General features: G+C 40.2%; 1 protein-coding gene across 4 annotated transcripts in view; it reads left to right on the top strand.

Annotated features, from left to right (window-relative positions):
* The window catches only part of CERS3 (ceramide synthase 3), a 52,071-nt gene that overhangs the window by 5,272 nt on the left and 26,017 nt on the right, over positions 1-20,782 (top strand). For 3 of the 4 annotated variants that reach the window (XM_051628282.1, XM_051628283.1, XM_051628279.1), the window contains exons 2-6: positions 11,882-12,064; positions 13,741-13,858; positions 15,910-16,028; positions 19,461-19,518; positions 20,415-20,465. In XM_051628282.1, the coding sequence (XP_051484242.1) occupies positions 11,883-12,064; positions 13,741-13,858; positions 15,910-16,028; positions 19,461-19,518; positions 20,415-20,465 (528 nt within the window). In that variant the 5' untranslated portion in view covers position 11,882. Of the gene's footprint in view, positions 1-3,507; positions 3,668-11,881; positions 12,065-13,740; positions 13,859-15,909; positions 16,029-19,460; positions 19,519-20,414; positions 20,466-20,782 lie in introns of all 4 variants that reach the window. The other variant, XM_051628281.1, reaches the window with a different exon arrangement.

Below are 20,782 nucleotides of genomic sequence, written 5' to 3'. Positions count from 1 at the left end.
CCACTACAGCTGCTGTGGGAATTAGGCAAAGATCCATTATGCAGCAAAACTCAACCTTTTTTTGTTTTTAATTGTTTATCTCTCCAGGGAGAATCTAGTATTTCATCATCTTCAACAGAATATTGGTCCCTCTAAAGGTGGGAAAAATATGGACTAATAAATGTAAGCAACTAGTTACTCTGACTAAATTTACCTTTTCAAATATATAAGAACATATTTAGTAAAAGTATTTGCTATAGATACGCAGTTATATTTTCTCTAGTGTCCCTGATTACTAGAAGGGTGGATTTGACAAATATGCACTTGGTGATTGACAAGGTGACGCTAAATCAAGGGGGAAAGAAAAAAAATTTCTCACCAAGGATAATTTAAAGACCAAAGAGACCAGGATTTTGCATAAAGAATGCTGATCAAACTGTAACCAGATGAACTCTTCACTAGATCACACACTTCTGTGCCTCCGGGTCTGTGAGCATTCTTAATTGCTGTCCTAGAGGCTTATTGATACATTGTATGTTCAGTATTTAAATGAAACACAACCAAGAGTTTGTAGCAACTTGAAAGAGATAGCACAATTGTGGGATTTGTATTCATCAGCTGCTAAGTGTGTGAGAGAAATTGGTTAGAAAGCAGTCCCCAGGTAATGTCAGTGTCTTTGCCTGGAGCCTTTTCCCTAAGGCATATTTGAAGCCTATTGATAATCTTTTTCTCTGCGTTTTAGTGAAGCGAAGGTGGCTTGGGTCAGCTGTAGTGTTAGTGTTCCTTAGTGTATTCCTGATTTAGTCCTGCAATGGCATGCCTTAATGATTAGTATTTATTACCTTTATGCTTGCTCTGTTCAAAATTGGCCATCTAGTCTTCAGTTATGCCAGATGGCATTATTAATTAGTTTAGAAATTAACCTCTCCTTACTTAACACCCTGTATGGATTATGAATCAGGTCATACTTCCTAATAAGAAAAGTCTTGAGGAGAAAGCTTTTCAAGAGATTGTAAATGGACTTTCTTGATCCCTTTTATGCAGGAGAAGGTTGGTATATTAGGAAAAAATATGAATTGATGTGAAGAAAAGGTGCATAGCTTTTAAATTATAGATGGCAAGACTATGAGTTATGTTATTGATTTCTGTGAACACGTGACTTGGAGTGATTTATTTTCAGATAATTTTTGATTCTTGAAGAACAGAAAGGATAGGTATATCAAGGTTTTTTACCTTAATCTTGAAGGAATGCCACATGGCAAGCAAATGGGTTTTACTGGTGGTGGAAAGAGAATTCAGAGTCCAAATTATTCTTATTCAATCAAATCGATTCCTACTTTTTCTCTGTGTATGCATGTGACTGAGATTTGATTACCTGTCTGCCACTGCTGAGATAATCGGTTAGCAAAAATGACTCTAGGTACTAATAAGCAAGATATTTAGAACACTTATCTGTGGGCTCCCCAGGTGACTACTTTTTCATAAGGAAAATGAAAGAAACCCCTTGGTTTTAGAGTTTTTTTGGGGTTTTTTTGTTGTCTTTTTTTTTTCTTCCATCTGCAGGGGCTGTCATACACAACAGCTCTGTTTCAAGAAGTTTTAAGATTTGATACAGTCCCAAAGATGTGTTGATAGGGTTTTCTCTACTGAGAAAGTTAACTAGTACTATAATCTTTCTTATGTAACTGCTTAGCAGCTTAGGTAAAAGCTCACATCCAATGTGTGGATTCCCTGTAACCTTATACATATATTTAACTGTCTGGAAAATGCAAACAAGTGAATTTTGGGACTTATTTAGTTATATTTTTTTTTTTCACTGAAAAGTTATCTTAATTTCCAGTGATATATGAAAGAACTACTTGGGTCAAATATATGCCTTCATTATCTAGTTACACTTAATTGTTGTATGATTGAGTAGGTCTTATGCTGCAAGTAAGGAATAGTAACACTTTGAATTTTTATTAGTTTTTTTTTTTTTTCCTTAGCAAGAGACATAGACCAAGGTGGCTTGGTTTTCTTTTTTGCAGCATTCATATTTAAGATACCTGAAGGACAAGTACTTTGAAAGAGCAGAAATAATTGAAACGTCAGTTAGCAGCTTTGATCAAGAGGGTATGGTTAGCTTGTTACTTACCATGAAATATCTTTAATCCTATAATAAGAGCCCTACACAGGTGCTGAGTGCTACCTAACCAGCGCTTCTCAAAAAGTCAGTGAAAAGATTTGTTCCCATTTTATGATTTGTAGCAGCCCCACAGTTGCTCCAGTGAAACATAGGTGGGTTTTTTTGCAATTTACTGGAACAGTGAAGAAATTGTGGATTAGGGCGTAAGTTTGAGTTTCTGCCAATTAGCTGTTACAATACTGGCACAGTATCAGCCCAGTGATATATGAATCAGCTTGCTTTAGGCTTTCCTAATTGGCAAAGTGTTCCTAAGTATCCTGCTTGGTTCACACTAGTGGTTTAGATGTGGGAAAGTATGTGGAGATAATTGAATGCAACAGCAAAGCCATAATACTACCTTTCTGAAATAATCCTTCATGTTTCATATTTCTCTGGTGCATCAGTTTATTGAACGCCACCCCCAGATTTATGGAAGGACTGAAGACTTTCTGTAGCTGCAAACATCATACCTCAAAAAGAAAGAAAAAAAGCAGCTGTATGAACAAACCCAAACTTTTCTCTGGAGAGAAACAAATGAGCATGGTCCAAATACTGCCTGGGTCACGTCTTCTTACAGGTTATGATGAAAGTTGCAATATACTCAAAAGAAGTGAAAATTAAGGCTGCTGCTGGTGGGAAACCCCTCCAGTGTTATTTATGTAGATGCCATCTGTGGTTTAGCAAGTCTGTGAGCCACAAACTACTGAAGGCTGGGGGCTATCATCAGTTCTGGTTTTGTGTTTATTCTGTTCTTGTGCTCTTCTGTAGTCATCTGCTCTTAGCTTCCTTCAGAGACAGTATGCTGGGAGAGGTGAAGCTTTGCTTCAACTTTGACATGTCTGTTCCTATTCGTGGGTTGCTGTTTGCTGACTGCAAGCAGAAAAAAAGGGCTAATAGGAGGTTCTCTGCTGCTGGCTTGTTAGGGAGGTTCTCTCCTTTTCGAGCTACGTTAAGGTGTCCTACCCACCAGAACGCTAAGTAATGCCAACATTTCTGAGGGCTGCTACTTATTATTTGCAGCTGGGAAGAGATAATGAGGAGTGACCTCCAGCCTTACTCTTTAATCATGGCACTAAAAAGAAAAAATTAGTTAAAAAAGTCACATTGGATTAAGTAAAATGTGCGTGTTTGTGTGGTGAGTCTAACCCCTCTGCTTTAGGAATTCCACTTCATGTCCCTGGAGGAACTAAAATATTATCTGTAAAACATTTAGTTGGTTGAGGCTGGGAGTGTTCCCAGGACTGGTCAATAGGAGCAGAAACCTTTCTCTGACTTGATTTGAAAACTCATCTTTCATCTAATAATGCATCTAAAAATGTCAGTGTGAAGTGATGTGTCTGGGGTTTCCTTTTCTGCCCCAGCAGCAGGTGCAGCGCCCTCAACTTGTGCCGCTCCGTGCGCACACGGGAGGAGAATTCTCATCGTGCAGCAAAGCCCCACATGACTGCAGATGTTTCTTCACCCTGGGTGTTGAAATGAGCATGAGGGAAGGCACTTGGCATTACTGCTCCAGAGTTTCAGCAGGTACATCCATCCATATGACATCAGGATTGCCTTCAGTCAGAAATCTTGAAGTGCAGCTTTGCTGGGCGGGTCTCTGAAGAATTTGAAAGTGTTTTGTAGATAGGGCGTGTTTACCTTTGTCAGAGTAGTGAGTGCAATGCTTCTTCCCTGTTAATGTGCTCATGTTCTCTTTGACTGCAACATCATCAAGGTAGGAAACTCTTTTTCTTTCCCTTTTTTTCTATTCTGGTGGTGCTTTTTTATTTCCCCCTCCTCCCTACATCAGATTGTGGTCTGAATGGTTATCATGAGATCTGTTTTATAAGGAGGGAAAAAATGTTAGTGACTCCTATGATGGTCTTTGGATGTGGAGGGTTAGAGGTGTAGATGGTTCAGATATAGAGGTGTTAATGAGATTTTATATTTTGCCACTAAGTATTCCAGCCTACGAGAACTGCTTTTCATTTCAGAGAAAAGTAATACAGGTTGCAGTAGTAGTTTTGCTTTGCTACTTCTTGTATCATTATTCGGTGCTTCTGAGAGTACTTCTTTCTGAACCGGGAGGGAGGAAAATATATTAACAGGAAGAATAGTGTAAGCTAGTGATGTCAATGTGATTACATAAAAAAACCCTCTTGAATTGAAGTTTCTTAAAAAGCCAGCTCTAGTTTTGTTCTGTAAAATGTTAAAAATATTCTGTAAGAAATTTGTTTTAAAGAGGGTTTTTTTGTAAGTCTTACCTGTTGAAGATCAGAAGAAGCTAGTGCTACAAATACCTCATTTAAACAAGCTGCCAGAAAGGCTCTTTCCTAGTAACCTGTAACATTCAGAGGGAGGAACCTCATTCGTTTTTTCCTCTTACTTTTTTTGTACTGTACACCTGTTTTTAGCTACCTTCCTAGCTTGGGTCAAAACTTCAGCTGGGCTGCCACTGTTGATGAAGAGGCTAGGCTGGAACACATTTAGATGAAGATCTCCCGCATTTGTTAGGACATGAAAAGGATGCCAAACAGTGGCTGAAATAATGAAATACCAGTTACTTTCTGGCTCCTCCTCTGGTTGGTTTTGTGGGTGGAGAGTGTCTGGGCAGGTTGAACTGCAAAGGAGGGGATAACCAGCAGCAGAACTGAGAAGAGTGGAGCACAACAGACTTGATTGAATTACTGTTTCAAAGTGGTGTAGAGGTCGTCAGAGCACAAGCTTGAGCCACTACATGTATGGGGTAGCTGAAGACCCTGTTTCAAGAAGCTGCAAACAGGACAGTTTTCTAGAGTGCAAATGCTTCAGCCCTGTCCCTTTCCCTCCCTCCAAAGGGGTAATTTAAAATCTTGAATCATCCCCTGTGCAGGTGGAGAAGCAACAACCTTTGCCTTTGCACCCTCAGGTCCTCTCTCCTGTTCTTTACCTTCTTCTGCTCTCTTCACATGTTTTGTGGTACTGTTGTTCTTCTAATAATGTGTCCTGGCCCCACTGTGTACCCAGACTCTGCTCTGTTCTTCTCTGCCCTTAACTTTTAATAAGTAACCAAAAAGGCTCACACCTGGGAAAATCACCATTATGTAACTTAAAATATTAAGTTAGAGTTCAGGGTTTTATTTCAAATAAAATTTCGGCAAGCCACAAAAGATAATTATTTTTGCATCTTTCTCTGGTAGTAATAATTTGAAGAAAAAAGTTAAAAAGATTTTGCTTTCATTCAGACAAGTGTCTCTAACAAGTTCTTTAGGCAACTGGTGTTGTCCCTCTAGGTCTGTTCAAACTTTGTATGAATTAAGCATCTATTAAGAATCTGTAGTTTGAATAGGGCTCTTATTTTTTTCCTAAAGAACTTTTTTTTTTACCTCAGAATTATTGCAGGCATTTGAGTTACTTCATAGCTCTTTATCCAACTGTATCAATGTTTTTGAAGCTTAAAAGCAGACATCGTTTGCACTATAACAGAACAGTGAGAGAGCTGTATTTTACTTTCCTCAGCTGCCTGTGATTGTCTAAAACCATTTTAGTTCCTCAATGGGGTTTTACCTTTAAGTAGAGAGGTAACTTTCATCCAGAAAATGAATTATTTCAAACAGATCTGGTTCTTTTTACCCCAGAGAATAGGGAAAAATATAAAACTTAATTGCCACCTTAATTGAGATTTATTCAAAGTCCTATTTTAGCCTGCTACAATATAGTAACCAAGTTACAAGGTAATGTGATAGACTAGTAAAAGAAGTAAAATCCTCTAATTGCCCTATAACTAGGCACTTAAACTGTTTACAGTTGAGATTTGTACAAGCTAGGGAATAAATCTGAAGTTAAGGGTCTCATAGCAATCTTAATTCAGCTGGTTTATGTGCATGGAGTATTTCAGTGTTTCATCGTAAGAACCTCTAAGTCCAACAGCCCTTTCATTTTGTGCTGCCACTGGTCGTGCATGTGGGCTTGGTGGGATGTCATTCATGCTGGGGCTCAGGCTCTGTGGAATTTAACTGGAATAGTGTGTTGACATTTGGACAAACAAGATGAGAAAAGACAAGATGCAAAGAGATCATAGCACCAAACCATTATCCTGAATTAATTTCTTCCCTCCACAAACAATAGTTCAAACCTTTTGTGCCAATTAGGTGTGCAATGTTGCTTGATCAAATGTAAAAGACAGTCCCAAGAAGCAGGAATAAGCAGTGTCCCCAGCTGGCACATGCCTACAGCTAACAACCAGTGACCAATCGTTTTGTGTGGAAGAAAATGGTGGAGGGTCAGGGTTGCTCTACTGTCTAATAATTTTTTTAGCATAAAAAATTATCAGTAGACAAGCTAATCGGGCATCACATCTGCAGATTTCTCAAACTTGCAAGTTGCAAGTATATCCAGAAGATGTACAAAGCAGCTGTTGTGCATTTGAAGGGCTGTGTGGCACAATATCAACTGTCAACACTTCCACCAATCTGAAACCATTCACAAGTTAGAGTTCACTTTATTTTATTAAAGCTCACTTTTCTGTGCTTTTGGGATTTCTTAAGGGTATCTCTTAGGCAGAGCTTCTGCTGTCCTTGGTAGGAAAAAGGTTGCACAACTGTTAGCAACAAAGTGCAGGTCCCCTATTTTTTCACCTGTTTCATGGTGATGATCACAGCTGGGAGTCTTTAAACAGTGTGATATCTATTTTTAGCAGAACACGAATCTGCTGCTGAAGCTAATGTCTTAACTGTTGCATGTATTGTTTAGACTTAAGCAAAACCGAAACCTGTGATATGCTATAGATCTGATCTTTATTTACTCTTTTAAACCACTTTGTTTTAATCTTGATGATTAACAGCCTGGAACAGCTTTGTAGTCTCTTTTGATATCTGGGAGACTTGATTTTTCCCAACAGTCACTGCACCAGCTGTACCAGTTTGAACTCATGATGAGAGGAATAGGTGAATTATGTTTTTCTTGCTTTTTGCTCATTTCCTTCTTTCCCTGTCACACTTCCAGAGTCACACTAAGTAAATTAAGGCTTCTTTCACTTGCATGTTTGTGTTAGTGAATCATTTGGTTTTCTAATTTATCCAGTTAATAAGGATAGGAAGTCCTCACAACACATCCTTCAAACCTGGTATCACCTTGTTTTGGCTTTGGAAATGCAGTTTTTGCAAGCAAGAGCTTTTGCATGAAGAACACAATCAAAGCTTTGGTTCTCTTTATTTATTCCCAGACTGCCCGCCCAGAAAATTCCACTTCAAAGCAAATTCAAATTTGGTTTTCAAAATGTAACCATGTACTTTTGTCGAGGCAAAGTTTGCCCCTTTTTTGCTTAACAGCATTAAAAATATAATACTTTTTTTTTTAAAGTGGATATGTCAAGGATCCAGGGAGCAGTGTTTTGAAAGAAACTTCAAGTTGGTACTTCCCAACTGTGTAGGCTTTCCTGTAATTATACAGGATGCAGTTCCTGAAGTAATCATTCCTGATTTTCCTGTTTTGCACTAGCCCATTTAAAACCAAATTAGGCTACAGGGGAGATCCTTCCTCAGCAAGGACGTGATTAGGTTTGGGTTATTTAATTTCCAAGATGCAGGGGAAGTTTCTTGTTAGAGCTGTTCCCAAATCAGGACAAGTTGGGCTTTTGCATCTGCTGTCCATCCTTTGAAACGGTGCATGTGAGCGGAGAGAAAAACTTGTGGTAATTTATACAAACTAAAAAGATTAACTTTCTTTGAAATCCAGTATCTACAGCGTGATCCCAGCACTGGAACTGGTTGCCACCACTTGTGGTTACACTGGAACGTGGGATCCTGACAAAAGTGTCCTCTAGTTTTATGCTGATGGAGTAGGGAGATGAACCTGGGTCTCAAGGACTGCAGTCAGAGCACTCCTGAGGCAAAAATTTCTCAGCAGGATTAAATGAGCCTCTTGCAAAACACACTTCACTCACCTAAGAGGTGGTTCTCCTGCTTCCCAGCTGGATTTCAGGCACTGTATGAGGAAATGCCCATCTGCCTCTCACCATCAGTGCCCATAGCCCCTGGGTGGTGGAAGGGACAGCTGAAAGACTTCTACCTATTTATTAGTCTCTTCCACAGGAGGAGATTGGTCTGCATGTAATGTGCCAGAACAACAGCCCTTGTGGGGGAAGAACTTTTTTCCAGAAAAAGTAGCATGCAAACAGAAACAGGAACACTTTCCCTCCTGTGGCACTGGCACTGTGCCTTTAACCTGATGTGGTCTAAAGGCAGAATCTGCCCTCTCTGCCTGGAGAATTGACACAGATGTGGGATTCAAGGCCCTGAGAGGTCACTCTGCCACAATTGTCCCAGTCAGCTGGTAGCAGGAAGAAGGAGAGGTTAGCAAGTGGCAGGTATGCTTTTTCTAAGAGACAAAGCTTGCTAGAGAGAAACTACTGTGTGCTTTCTGTCTCTTTGTCCATGCTCTGGCCTCTCCCTTCGTGACTCACACAGCCAGTGTTTGGGATTAGAACAATTCAAAGTAAATAATTTAAAATTAAGCAGCCAAGTCATAATGTGGAGAAGGCTGATAATGGAGATTAACATTTGGGATTATGGTTGTTGTACATGTGGTGTGTAAACCACAGAGCTGGATTATTTGTATTGGTGATGGTGTAGAAGCATTGAAAGAACTTTTTTGGCAGAGGGGACAGAATAATAGGTGGGTTCATCTTTAGAAGTGTAATTGAGTTCCAATACTAATTTTAATCAAGGTTTCTAGGGAACAGCAAGTATGTATTTGTGGAGAAGCAGATGACAAAGCTATTCCTAGTTAAATTGCCTTCAGTGGTGCTTCCTGAGGTGGAGGCTTCTGTCAGGTATCAGCTTCCTTTCCATACAGAAGAGCATACCAAGTATGTGCGGGTTTCATGGATTCTCTCCCAGCAGGCTGAAAGTGCCACAGTTTGTTTTTAGTACAGGAGAATAGAACTTTGCTTGTACATGATGTGTGGAACAAACCAGTATTTGTGGAGTTTCTGTGTTTCAGGATTTCGATTATTCGAGGAGGGATAAAGCTGCTTAATCACACAGCCACAGCTGTCACTCATTTATGAGCAACGAAGGCAGAAAGAGAAACTAAGATGTTCAGGCCACTGCTGCCCAGGGGTGCTTTGAAGGACTTCCTCACCTTCCAGGTGCTCCAGGAACCTCCTGATGGCCTGATTTGCTGCAGTGAAAACATAGGTCAGGTGTAGGGTGAATATATACTTTAAGGGTAATGAAACTTAAGAATAGGCTGCAGGCAGATGTGGAATCTCATCACCAATTTTCTAAGAATTACTTGGACAACTTTAATCAAGGATGATCCAATGGCCTCTGTGTCAGGCAAGACCTGGTACAAATACAGGGTGTTATAGAAGAAAGAGTTTCAGAGACCCACTGCTTCTATGAGTCTAGTTGGTATTTGTGAGGAAGGATTTCTACTGAAATCCATGGACTCTGGATCAGACCCCAAAATCCCAGAATTCCCTTAAATTTTAAGATTAAGTATGTGCTTATGAACTTGGTTTAATAACAATTTAAGTTATTAACTTAACTTGTTATTTAACTAATGCTAGTTTAAGACCTGAAAAGGCAGTCATAAGGTGTGTGTGCAAAGGTATGAATTAGTGAGATCCCAAGAATCCAAGATGAAATTATGTCCCCCTGGGTTTTTCTAGGGTTTAAGTGTTTAGGGTGTATATTCAGCCACAACCATCTTACCATAATCCAACTGTTTGTGCTCTTTCCACTGTGTTATAATAGATTGGCCTATTTCTATTGCAGTCACAGAATGTGATAGTTTGCAGTGAACAGTCTACTTTTAAGATATAGAATTTAGGAAGCAGAACTGTGTAATGAGTCTCTCTCCTGTTCTTCTAGGGCAGTTTGTCTGCAAGCCTTTCTGTCTGACCTAAAATGTCAGGTTTTAAAGCCCAGCTTCATTATCACGGCGCCTGCAAGCTGCAGTTAAGGGTCTGTCAGCAGCCCAGTTATAAATCCCTACTTCCAGGCATTTATAATTCAGCAGTAAAAAATTGCTCTAGGCTGAAACTTGCTATATAAAGTCTTAGTGCAGGAACAATTGTGATTTCTCCCTCCTTTATTTTTGCATTAGTTTATGCACACACAATTCATTCAGTAGGTTTTTACTGTCCCCTTTTGGCGTTTAAAAAGATTAAATGGCTGGGTTATTAATATTTCAGTACTGACTACTGTGCTTGGCCAGCAAATTGATCCACAGTGTCTGTTAACCCAGCTCTGAGATGGATACTGGTTCTCACAAACCTGCTGTGAGGTTTCAGCTTGGTGGAAACAGAACAATGTGGATCATGGTGATGGTTCATTTAGCTCCAGAGCCAGCCATGTCCCAGTCTGGAAAGCCAGTGTGAGTGCACTAAGCATGGTGAGGGGATCCAGCACAGCTGGAAGCTAGGAGTGGCTGCAGGCAAAGCTGAAGTTGTGTGGCCCTGCTCAGATATAGAGGAATATGAAAGGGCCCCAACTACTCTCTGTCCTCAGCATGATCTGATCTTATCACTGGATCCTATAAAACAGATTGCTGTGAGATCCTCTGATGGGACAATTAATGCCCTGAGGAGACTTGGTTGAAGTTCTCTCAGCTCAACTGTTTCCTCACTGAAACTCTGGCTAAGTGAATTCACTTACTTCCTCCTATTTTCTACAGAAAAATTTAGTATGGAAAATGTTATTTAAATTTATTACTCCTAGAAATTATAGAAATAGTATTTATTTTATCATTGTGGAAAACATTATTGTAACTTGTACTTTTATTCAATGTTAGATGTCAATGTCAACATTGTTATAGGCTTTCTAACATGTTTTTGCTATGAAGGCTTAAAACTAAATGAAGAATAACAAATTTCTAAATATATAATGTAGAATACAAAGGTTAAAAATGAGACTTTTACAAGAATTAAATGTTTTGGCTTAAGACTATTTTTTTTTTCCTTCAAGTACTGATTTTTGACCTTTTATTCTGATCTAGGATTTGGTCACAGTTAAAGCACAGAAATTCCTGCAGACCACCCAAAAAAGCTTGCTGTGCACTGTATTTCTTTATACTTGGTCCTGTACACAGGTGTTTGCAAAATTAGAATCAAGGTGTATAATCCCATTAGCATACTAAGCAGCAGTAATTCAGCAGTGAAATGTCTTCATTATTCCAGAATTGAGTCACCCCCTGGGTTTTCTCCATTCTTTTCCACTCTTCCACCCACTTACATTTAATTTACCCACTTATATTTAATTTCTGAAGGCAGCCTAGGGAAGATACTAAAGATACCAATACACAAAAGATACTAAAGAGTATGATAGATTATAAAGAATTCTAGAAGGTTTTACTGGTTACTAAGCAGGCTAGTGTGAATGACTGAAACGAGACAGCATATTACCTCCTTGCCCTGTAGATTTCAAAGGCCCTGCATTGATTAATACCAGCTCAAAGTTTAGCTTTATTATTTTATCTTCTGCTGGATTATAATCCCTCCTGCATGCTCTAAACCAAGGGTCTTTTAATTTCCTGTAACTGATTTATTTATTTTCTTTTATTCTTTTTTTTTTTTTTTTTTTTTTTTTTTCCCTGAGAACTGACTTCCCTGGCTAGGTCAATTTGCAGTTGATTTTAGCTTGTATCTTATCTCTAGGAAATGTCCTGCCAGCTGTGAACCACTGTTCTACACAACAAGGTTCAACATGTTTTATTTCAGGCATTTTCTTTTGTATACCCCAGGAATGATTTATGATTCTCCCTTGATTTGCTTAGCATGGCACACATCTTGAAGACACTCAACAGCTGGTTCTGGTGGGAGAATATTTGGATGCCAATCAATTGCACATGGGAGCATTTTGTAGACCGTGATGGACTTGTCTTTCCAAAACCACATCAGTTATATGCCACAATACCATATGCTTTTGTGTTACTGATCATCCGGTTCTTCAGTGAAAGGTAAGAAACATAAACATCATTTTATGCTAGTGTTGATCCTCAGTAATACTCTCTTTATTAATAAGATGCCTTTAGATCAATGTTCTTATGTGTTTATAAAGGAGGATTAGTTGGTGGTTTGCTAGAAAGATATAGTACAGATAATATGCAGGTGAAAATTGGGAAGTTTTTGCACTGTTAAGGACATATGGCTGTGGTCCAGTCTAGAGGGAAAATATTTCTATCTAGCTTTTCTAGAACAGCATTTGCATAATTCTAATTATCTCCTTTTGTTAGAGATACAAAACCACTTGGGTTTCCTCTTGCTTTTTCTCTGTTGGTGGAAAGGTGGAGATATTTGTTCTCCAAACCAAACCTCTCTTTTCATTTGGTCCTGCACCAGAACATTTGTGTGGGGCTGATAGATCCCAAGTGTCTAGCTGTAGCAGAGCTAGGCAGACTGGAGGGATCTCAAAGACTCCTGTGGACATTTTATGCAGATCTATTAATGCTGATTCCCTTTTTTCCTCACGGACATGGACGGCATTTGCGGCTGGAATCTTATGGGACAAGCAGAGGTTGGCTCCACAGAAGAAAGCTACAAATACATTAAGATTTGCAGTGCTTTGGCTTATTTATTTGTGCCTTGTTTTGCTTTACTTCACATTCTTTAGACCAAAAAAAGTAATTAGCAGGTTTTATAATTATTTCAGAATAGAATGAGGAAATTCAGAATGTTGTAAGTTGGACAGACTTTAAAAGGAAGTGGATAAGATCATTATTGTTGGAGATCAAAAGCAATTTGGATCATACATTTATAACCATGCACACTGTCTCCTGAGGAAGTGCTTGCCCAACTGTGTCTTACTGTGCTGCTGTTGGAAATTGCTTGTGTGAACCGTTAGCCCGCACATCTGGCCTGCAGTGAATCTGCTGGTGCACGAGGAAAACTGCCCATTGCTATGAGTAATAAGGAATCCATTTCTGATGCAGCACGAGTGAGGGAGGGCTTTTTCAGCACAGTCCGCCCCAGTAGAAGAGCAAAGCATTTGGCAGGATCTGCAGTGATTTGTATTGGAAAAGGGAAGAGAGAGAGAAGTCTTCAGTCTCTGAGGGAGTTGCTGTGTGTCACAAGCCAAATCCAGTGTCTTGGGCAATGGTAGCCTGGTGAAGCAATGTGCTAAGTGACTAGCTGCCCCTAAGAGAAAGTGTCCCAGTAGCAACCTTTCAGCTCACATGGAGAGAGCATCTGCTTCTGTTTCACTCAACTGTTACTTAACTCCCATATGCCTCTGAAAAACACAAGGACACGAACATCATAGAATGATGGAATGGTTTGGATTGGACGGGACCTTGAAGATCATCTAGTTCCAACTCCCCTGCATGGGCAGGGATGCCTCCCATTAGACCAGGTTGCTCCAAGCCCCATCCAACCTGGCCTTGAACACTTCCAGGGAGGGAGTTTTACAGCATTTCACTACCACAGACTTGAGTGCTTGAGTCTGCTTTTTTGTATGACCACTAGTTTGCTGTGCTTCTCTCTTGGGATCAGCTAGAGGGAGATTCACAGTGCATGGTCATATTCTATGGCAGATTAAATTGTTTCAGATTTATTTTCTTCCTATCCTGGCATGAGAATAGCTAAGGTCTGGTGACTGTGTTGTGTCTTTAAAACTTTTCATGGTCTGTATTTTCAGGTATGTTGCTATACCTCTAGCAAAAGCCTTGGGTATAAAGAATGTAAGACGTGTGAAGCCGCAGCCTAATCCTGTTTTGGAGAGTTATTATCGAGAGTGCTCAAAACATCCATCCCCAGTAAGAATTCTCATTTTTTTTTTAAAACTAGTTTTGGTTTTGGAAAATCCCAAGACTTACTGTTTCAATCAACATCAGCAATGACATCATGGGATGAGTTCCAGCTGATCGACAGATGACTTAATTTATTTGGGTTTTTGTTGCTGTTCTGCTGACAACAGTAGATAGCATCCAAAACAGAAAATAGGTTTAAGATGTTTGATTTTTCTGGCATGCTGTTCTAGGTTAGACTGTTAATAATGTTTCCAGTGAAGATCAGTGTTCCATCCTTAACTCATTCTGCCTGGAGAAAACATCAGCTGACATCTGTTGTTGGAGAGCAGTATCATATTTATTGCAAGCAATAATATTGGAACGCTGGCATGGAAGCCTTTTGATCCCCTACATTGCTGCATACTTAATGCTGGCTTATGTGAGACAGAAAAGCAATCTTTCTGTTACCCTGCTATTTGTTTTTAAAATTGAACAAGAAAAAAATAGCCAATGTTTACTATCTCAGAAAAATGAAGCAACTTGATTGTTGAGGGGAAACAGGTACTTTGCTGTGATTGCAGCCTTGGAAAGTTCACTCACCTAACTGCAGTTGCCAAACAATTGCAGTGTTCCTACACTGATTTTGAAAAGAAATGTGTTTTCTAGTTAAAAGTGATATTGATAATTACTGGTATGTGGAACTTCACTTTCTGTCCCTAACTGCTATATTCTCTTACTGTGTCTTTTGCCTGATATCATCAGGACTAGAGGTGTTGGTGTTCACATGTGAGCTCTTCTCTCTCTGGGCAAGTATCCCAATGTCTGTTTCATACCTTCCCTCTGCATGAGCACAGTTTGAGGCTTCATCTCTGAAAGGAAGCAGCATTTTTATCCTCAACACTACATGGGACAAATTCAGGCTGTCTCCTTCAAGTTTTGAGCTTGGGCCCCAGTGTGCATGAGGGCATGGAGAGGCCTGGCTGCTGGTTGAGGGTGTCTAGGCTCTGATGTCAGTCAAAACAAAGCTAGTGTTTCTGCATGGCAAGTAGAGAGCTTCCAGCCAGCAGGATGGGTTGAACACAGGCTGTTTGCACCCCTGCCCTTCCCAGCAGCCTCTGCTCACATTCCAGAGCTTTTCTCTGAGGGCAGGAGACCAACTGAACTGGACTTACCTTGGTGGAGGCAGCCTGCTGCTGTTGTCCTGTGACAACACTGCCACCCTCTATCTGCATACTAGCCTCACAGGGAAAGAACTTCCCCAGGGGTAGGTCCAAGGTTACCTCCTCTCCTTCAGTGGCCCTGGGGAAGGTCAGCCTGCACCTTCAGGATGGAGAAGAGGTAGCAAGCCCACAGAAATGCACAAGCCACGCTGCCTTGCGCTTAGCATGTGCTAGCATGGCTGCATGGCAGAGCCACCTCACACATGCTAGCATGGCTACATGGCAGAGCCACCTGACCTGCAGAACACAGGTAAAGCTGAGACACCTGAATGTTGCACTGGAATAGCTAGATACATTCCTAGGCAATGCTCTAGTTCTAATTTATCTTTAGATGTCAAAAAGCAGGTCTGGATTTTGCTCAGTAATATTAGCTGGCTTGTCCTGTACCACAGGAGTACATTGGATTTGAGAATGGAGCTCAGGTCACCTTCATTCCAGGCCTATGTCTCACCTGCAAGACTAATTTAAATATAATCTGACAGTAATTTGTAATTAGATAATATATTAGGCACAGTGTCGATGTGTGTTTATACCTGGTGTTTCCCTCCCAGCCCCAACCTCTTGCTTAGCAGTAAAAGCTGCTTCTTTGAAGCTATCGGAAGCCACCAAAAAGATGGATGTGTACATTTCATACCTGCTATATTTATATAAATTAGTATCCAAAAATCCAGAGTTTCTTTGAATGTCATTCAGAAATCAAACCAGGAAGCCTGCAAGGTAAATCACCAAAGAGCTTATCATAGTAATATTTAAAAATGGAAGACTTTACAACAGTGGGAAGCTGATCTGTGAACTACAAAATAAATGCAGATGACAGTGAAGTGCATCTTGTTGCTAACACTGTTCCCTTTTTTGCAGTCAGAGATTCAAGGCCTGGCCAAAAAGTGCAACTGCACAGCCCACCTGGTGGAGAAGTGGTTTAGGAGGCGGCGAAACCTCGAGATCCCAACGGTGCTTCGGAAATTCCAGGAAGCTTTGTAAGAAAAGACAATGCTTTTGATTAATATGGTTTTTACTGGTTTGAAAAAAAAAATAAATGATTGAGGTCCTCGGGTACCTTTTCAGGTGGGCTCATTTCCAGAAAGGTAGGTCCATCTGACAAGGGTTTTGTTTTGCGCATACACTGACAAATTGAAAGGTTCTGCTAACATTTCTCTTAAGTGCTGTGACTTTAAAAAGTTAGATCAACAGTTCCTCCTTAAAAAAAAAACCCAAAAAAACTCCCAAACAAACTTAAAAGGACTTTATAGTTTTCTTCACTGTGTAGTAATGGACTTATTTCTAGGCTCCTCCTACACAGTGCTTAATGAAAACATGGGGAGCATAGGAAAATATTTTTTTCTGTCTGCCAGTAATCATAGGGGAACAAAATTGCATGCTGGCTCTTGTTTATGAAGGTACCCATGTTGTCATTTGGGGATGCTATTACGTGTAGAGAAGTCAGTTCAAGAGGAGCAGGTGTCATGGGACCCTAACTAAATGATAGGTGTCACAGCATGAACATGGGGTGCTCTGCAAAACAGAAGCTCATATGCACTGATGAGACTGGGCCATTGGGCAGTTCTGAGTGACAATAATGAATATGTGAAGAGATTCAAAACCTCCTGCATGTGATTGAAAACTGGAAATGGCTTCAAGAGTCTGATTTTTCACAAATGTGTGAGAATTTCCCCATACCTAGACATGGCCCTATTTAACTATTTCACTGTTATCCAAAGTCTCCTGCAAATTGCAAATCCCCAAATGGGCATGGCTTTCCTTACATATAGCTTGTCCCTTTTGGATACTAAAATTAACTGCACTGGTGTAAAGTACTTCCCTTATATTCTGTGTATTTGGATTTTGACTGGCATAATTACATTGGCAAAAAATTGCATGATTATAATACTTAACCTATTTTAGTGTAGATTGACTTAGGGAACGAGGGTTAAAAGTACAGCTACAGAGCTGGGTACTTTATCAAGATTAGTTTCAGTGTGAATCAATATGCTAATGACTTGATGATGTCCTCTGTTGGGCAGAAACCCAGTTGATAGCTATAGATGTGTTGTTCTTAAGCCTGAGTTGGGGCAACTGTCCTGGCAACCCAAAATCCATGGTTTATTTCTGCTCTTGTTTCTTGGATCAGTTAACTTTGCTTTACAAGTAACAATAAGATATCCAGCTATTGATTAAAGATCTTCCTGCCATGGGTGCATGTCTCTAGTACTACACAGCCAGAGACTGACAAGAAAACTTGCTTGGCAGCTTGGGTGAGAATGAAGCAAACGGGTTTCTCTTGTGCAATTTTGTGAACTTTGCTCTGCTCTTTGTCAGTGAATTTAATTGGATATAATTCTCACGGCCACAAATAAGGAACAGAATTATTCCACATTAATAGCCAGTGTTGTGAGTATTATGAAATTTTTGAAAGCCTGCAATCTTCAGGATAATTTTTCTGAATCCCAAAGCGTGTCTGATGAGCCAGATCTAAGCCATGCTTAAGCTATTAATGCTCCCAGTTAAGCAACACTGGAAATCCCTTTGCATGAAACCTTTGCTGCCTTAAAAGACTTACCAGCCTTTAACTTCACATAAGAAGTTATTTTTTGTTAGACTCAATTTAAGAGACAAGATTCCTGAAGTTAAACAAGAAAATCCTTCTGCATTTCTGTTGTTTGGTGCTCTCCCTGGTGGCCAGGTTCAGAGCTTAAAAGGCACTTTTTTGAGTAAAATTTGGTGAATTTGGAAGAGGTTTACTTCAGGTTTTGTTCACCAAATTCCTGAGGAGGCTTGGCTAAATGCAAAATGAGGTAGTGTTCTGGCAGTCTTGCATGTATAACGAGTTCATCTGAAGCACTGTTTATGGCCAAATGTGTTCAATTTGTATTTGTAGGGCTGGGGACTAATGACACAGTCTTATTAGGGGCTCTGTGCTTTGGATCTGATTCAGAAAACTCCTTACAGTTCACAATCACCACAGAATCAGTCCCACTGTATCCACTGAGCTACTCACACCTTCAGTGCTTGAAGTAGGAGGCAAGAGTTTGGTTTTCTTGTAAAAAGTTGGCTCAGTCTTTGAACATCTCATTCTTTCACCTGGGGTTTCAGCCTCCAGGTAATGTAGGGCTCAGAAAGGAAGGGCTGCTTTTACCAGGCAGGTTCTCTTCTTCTTCTCTCACGTGGCCCTTCATTAATGTTTGCCAAAGACCACAATCTCATTTTTAGGCAGCTCTCATTCCTTAAGTGCAGTGTTCTTCTTGAGGTGCTCTCTTCTCAGTTTTACCTGACTGGGAGGCTGTTGCTTTCCTCCAGGACATCTCTTGTTCTGTAAACTGTTCTCACCAGGTGTGGGGCCATGTGCCTATCTCTGGGTCACAACCTTCTCAGCATGCAAAGTCCTGCAGTGCTTTCCTATTGATCTTGGTGAGCTGCTCTGGGAAAGGTCAACCTTCTTCCTGACAAGAAGAGTGGAAAGGAAGTTTTCCATCACCTGCAGAGGTGGGAGTGGGAATGCTCTGGCTGAGTCTCCAGCCACACCCAGTCCCAAGGACAATACCTCCCACGCAGGCTCCAGAGTCATTCCAATGCTGATTGCTGGCTCCAAATCACAGCATCCTGCTCTGACATTTATAAGTATCAACATAGTTTCGGTTCATTATGATACACAAGAACTTTTCTGCCCTCTGACTTACCAGATCAGTGGTGAAAACCTGAAAGCTTTATCTGCCTTGATGGGTATCCTGTTTAAGCCACATAAAGCTTAGAGCAGGCTAAGTGCTGGCAAACCTAGCCAAAAATTGAGGTGTGTATTTAACTCAAACCTCTCTAGTAAGACAACAACAACTAGTGGATTCGTTTATAAAGTTTCACAGGGCTCCCCTGCATTGAAGAACAGATGTTAAGAGAGATCAAAAGAAATTAATCCAGTAATTGAAACAAGTCTCTGCTGGTGCTCACAGTGTTCAGTGTTTGATCAGATTGGAAAGTATGTGCCATGTGGATGAAAGACCTTCTGGAGTCAGGGAACTGTGAGATGTTCTCATTCCAGTGTGAATCTTCCAGAGGGATTGATACAGCAGGAAGCATTTGTGTTATAAAACATTATTTTTTAGGGAATTTATTACATTTTTTGTGACTGTTCTTTTGATCACCTCATGCCTGGCTGTAAAACTACTGCTGTGAGTTGCAATCAAGATACCGGTGCTGTGATAGTGTAAAATAATTTACTTCTTTAGCAATTAGTCAAAGCTTAAGTATTTAAATACTAATATTTCAGAGATAAGTATGTGATGACCATTAATGTGGAGTGTGAGGGCAGGTTTATGTGAACGTTGGCTGTGATATACACTGATTTGCAGTAATGCTGGTTCAGAATATCTATTAAAAATACAATGATTTGTTCTTATTTTTTCAATTTTATTTTGCAGTTGGCGATTTTCATTCTATCTTACATCCTCCATTGCTGGATTTATAGTTCTTTGTGATGTAAGTTAATTTTTTTAAAGGACTGATATTATTTTTTGAATTAAATAAGGACTGATTTTTATATCTTTTTGAAGTCTATTGAAAGACTCCCTGGCTTCAGTGGCTCTTCGAGTTTAGATCTTTCTATGTACATAATCTAGATGGTAGTCTGCAATATGCACAAAGGTTTTACTTAAACTTTAAATTCTCTTTTGAACTTCTGTGATAAAATAATTAATGAGTAATCAGTATTTTTAAGGAAAGTTTTAAGAAGTCACACAGATGGTTTTACAACATGCCTTATTAACACCTACAAATGCATCACATGGCCATGTTTTTCTCAAAGGAGGCCATAAACCTTTTCTGGCAGCACTTTTGGGGGACCACAACAATGGTGTATTTCACAGCTATTTATTGAGGTGTTGCTGCTGAGTCAGAAGTTGGGAATAACAGGGAGACTGCTGCTTGTAACTCTGTGAGCACTGCCTGGGGTGTCATTACTCCTTCTCCTGAACAACAGAACAGTTCTCAGCGTGTCTACGTTCATCTGGCTCTTTTCCCCAAACACGGTTTATCATCAGGAACCAGTGATGTGTGTGGCTGGTAAACATGGCAAAAAAACCCACAACAAACCTGTGGAAACATATATTGAGTAATTGCAGTAATAAAACACACCAACTGCTTTGGATGATGAAATGATGAACTGGAAAGTTTCAGGTATCTTGAAAAGGAGCCAAAAAACTGAGACCTATATAGTAAATCTGAGATGTAAGTTCCCTTTAGAAATAGGTGGAGAATACTTACCAAACCTACAGTTATTTAGCCTGCTGCACTTAGAGAAATGTTAAGAATTGAAGATGTAGAGTTGACTTATTGTTGCTCAGCTGATCAGTCTCTGAATAATCTTTCTTCCCCAGAAACCTTGGTTTTACGACATATGGCAGACGTGGGTTGGCTATCCATTTCAGGTGAGGTTTTGGGCATTGGGCCATTGGCCTTGAGGCATTCCAGGTATTTCCCCACTGGAAGGGCTAATCCACAGAAGTGTTGTTCCCTTTCTCCCTCCCAATGGGTACCGCCTAGAGAGGTGCAGCACCCAAACCCCTTGTTCTCCTTTGGTACCTCCTGTTGATGGTTGCAGGACTTCCCCATGATCTGTCTGTGCTGCAACTCAGCCCTCCAGCCAAACCACTCTTATTTCCACCCATCCCAGGTTAGCAGTTGCACACAGTAGATGCTATCCGTGTTTAGTTTCAGTGCAGAACCCCTGAGCTTGCACCAGCCC

The sequence above is a fragment of the Apus apus genome, chromosome 10, assembly GCF_020740795.1.
Source record: "Apus apus isolate bApuApu2 chromosome 10, bApuApu2.pri.cur, whole genome shotgun sequence".
NCBI classification, from domain to species: Eukaryota; Metazoa; Chordata; class Aves; order Apodiformes; family Apodidae; genus Apus; species Apus apus.
This window is presented reverse-complemented; position numbering and strand designations above follow the sequence as displayed.